Source organism: Geospiza fortis, unplaced genomic scaffold (genome assembly GCF_000277835.1).
Source record: "Geospiza fortis unplaced genomic scaffold, GeoFor_1.0 scaffold81, whole genome shotgun sequence".
In the NCBI taxonomy this organism is placed as follows: Eukaryota; Metazoa; Chordata; class Aves; order Passeriformes; family Thraupidae; genus Geospiza; species Geospiza fortis.
Window position 1 is genome coordinate 3,844,871 of NW_005054318.1, and position 2,005 is coordinate 3,846,875.

At 49.2% G+C, this 2,005-nt stretch overlaps 1 protein-coding gene across 1 annotated transcript in view; it reads right to left on the reverse strand.

Annotated features, from left to right (window-relative positions):
- Positions 1 to 867, reverse strand: part of MYCN (MYCN proto-oncogene, bHLH transcription factor) — a 3,916-nt gene extending 3,049 nt beyond the window's left edge. The window contains exons 1-2 of the mRNA XM_031056437.1: positions 551 to 867; positions 5 to 312 (exon numbers count right to left, since the gene is read on the reverse strand). Coding sequence (XP_030912297.1) covers positions 5 to 206 — 202 coding nt within the window. The 5' untranslated portion in view covers positions 207 to 312; positions 551 to 867. The remainder of the gene's footprint in view (positions 1 to 4; positions 313 to 550) is intronic.
- Between the last annotated feature and the right edge of the window lie 1,138 nt (positions 868 to 2,005).

The following is a 2,005-nucleotide window of genomic DNA, read 5'->3' on the forward strand; positions in this document are numbered from 1 at the left end:
GGGCCCCCTCCCGGAGGGTGCTCGTGGAGCCCGGCCCGGCTGGGAGACAGAGGAGGGGTGGGCCGCAGCTCAAACTTTTTCCAGATGTCCTCGCCCGGGGGAGCGGAGTCCGGCCCGCACAAATAAAAGTCATCTTCGTCCGGGTAGAAACAAGGCTGCAAAGAGTCAAACTCGAGGTCTGTGTTTTTACTGACCATTCCTGGCATTACGGGTGTCTTTTTGCTGATCCTTGTGTCAAGCAATAGTTTCAAACACAGGTTTTATCGATATTTCCACCAAGGGGAAGAAGAGAGGTTTTCCCACGACCTGAAACTAAAAAAAAAAAAAAAAAAAAAAAAAAAAAAACAAAAAAAAAAAAAAAAAAAAAAAAAAAAAAAAAAACAAAAAAAACACAAGACAACAAAACCACAATTAAAAATACGAACAAACAGACACGAACGTGACTCCCTTCCTCTTAACGGAAGGAAAAAATTAATAATCTCATCATAAATAGCAAGCAAGAAGGAGCCTTTAGAAAGTTGAGGAAAAAAAAAAAAAGCATCTTACACACCTTTCTCCTCCCGACTCAAAAAACTGAAATCAAAGCGCTCAGGTAGTGTTCCCCCGTGCAGAGCCTGCCCCTCTGCTCCGTGGGGACACAAACCCAGGCTGCACAGTTCAGCGGGGATGCACAGCCTGTGTACATAGCCCTCGCCTCTCGCCTGCTCTCCCCACACCGCTTCAAACGCTCAAAACAGCAGACAGATGCATGGCTTTGATACCGTAATCTCTCCAGAAAGGCTTCTTAATATGCCAGCAAAAGTAGAGGAAGTTTACTCCTTTTGTCACCGTGGAACAGTGCAAAGGGGAGAGGAGAAAGATGCAAAAAAAAAAAAAAAAAAAAAAAAAAAGGGGCTGGAGGGGCTCTTTGCAACTTCGCAAATCGCCAGTTCATTCACTCAAAGCGAGCCAGCGAAATCCGCACACAACACAAGGGGGGAGGGGGAGGAGGGGAAATCCAGCAGCAACAGAAATTATCAACCTTATGTAATAACCTCGCGCACAAAAATGCATTAAAACCACCCCGGCGCCACCAACAAAGCCTCCTGATTTGCCAAGAAAGCACGGGAAGTTTTCTCCCTTTTTCCTACAACAACGAGGTTGCATGGACAGCAACTCCGCGCATTCGGCCACTTCATGCACGCAAACCTCCTGCAAACACACCAGCTCTCACCTCCGGCGAGTGCGCGCTGCTGCCCTTACCTCGGCCGGACCCCCCACTCACTACCCACGGCCAGTCAACCACAGCCCCATTCCTTTGCCGAGAGCTCTGTTGCATCAGACATTAAAAAAAAAAAAAATTAAAAAAAAGAAAAATGCTTAAAGTCCAAAAAATCGAGTCAGCGTCTCCCTTCAGCTTGGTTAAGGTAACGCAAAGGAAATCGTTCTGCTGGGTTCACAACAGCTGACGCTGAGACGGAGACCAAAAAGGGGGGAAAAAAAATCCATGAAAAGCCTTATGATGAAACGCCGAGAAACGCGTCCGGCTCGGCTCAGCTGCGCTCCCGCCCCGCCCCCTAAGCGCCTCCAGGACTGTGCATTTTTCTACTCGGGAAATACATTAAACTGTTTAAAATGCAAAGCAGTAAAGAGGCACCTACAAAACACTGGCGATCTCAATGCGACAGCTCCAAACCAAAACACAAATATCCTCCAGGATTTTCTTCTGCTCAGTGAGAACCCCATTCAGGCTCCAGTCTACCCCCGCGCTCCCCTTCCCACCCCATCCTTCCCAGTTCGGCAACTCAAAACGCGATGGGGAATTGGATTTATTTGACTGGGGTTTTGTCCTGCAGCCCAGAATCTGCAGCTTCCTCTTCTTACCTCCGTGGTGATGGTGGTGGGTGTGCGAGGGGGAGGAGTGGAGGGGGGAAAGGGGAGAGGAAAAAAAAAAGCAGCTGATGGTGTCTGTAGCACTTTCCGCGCCCGCCCGCCGGCCCCCGCAGCCTCCCCTGCCCCCCCCTCC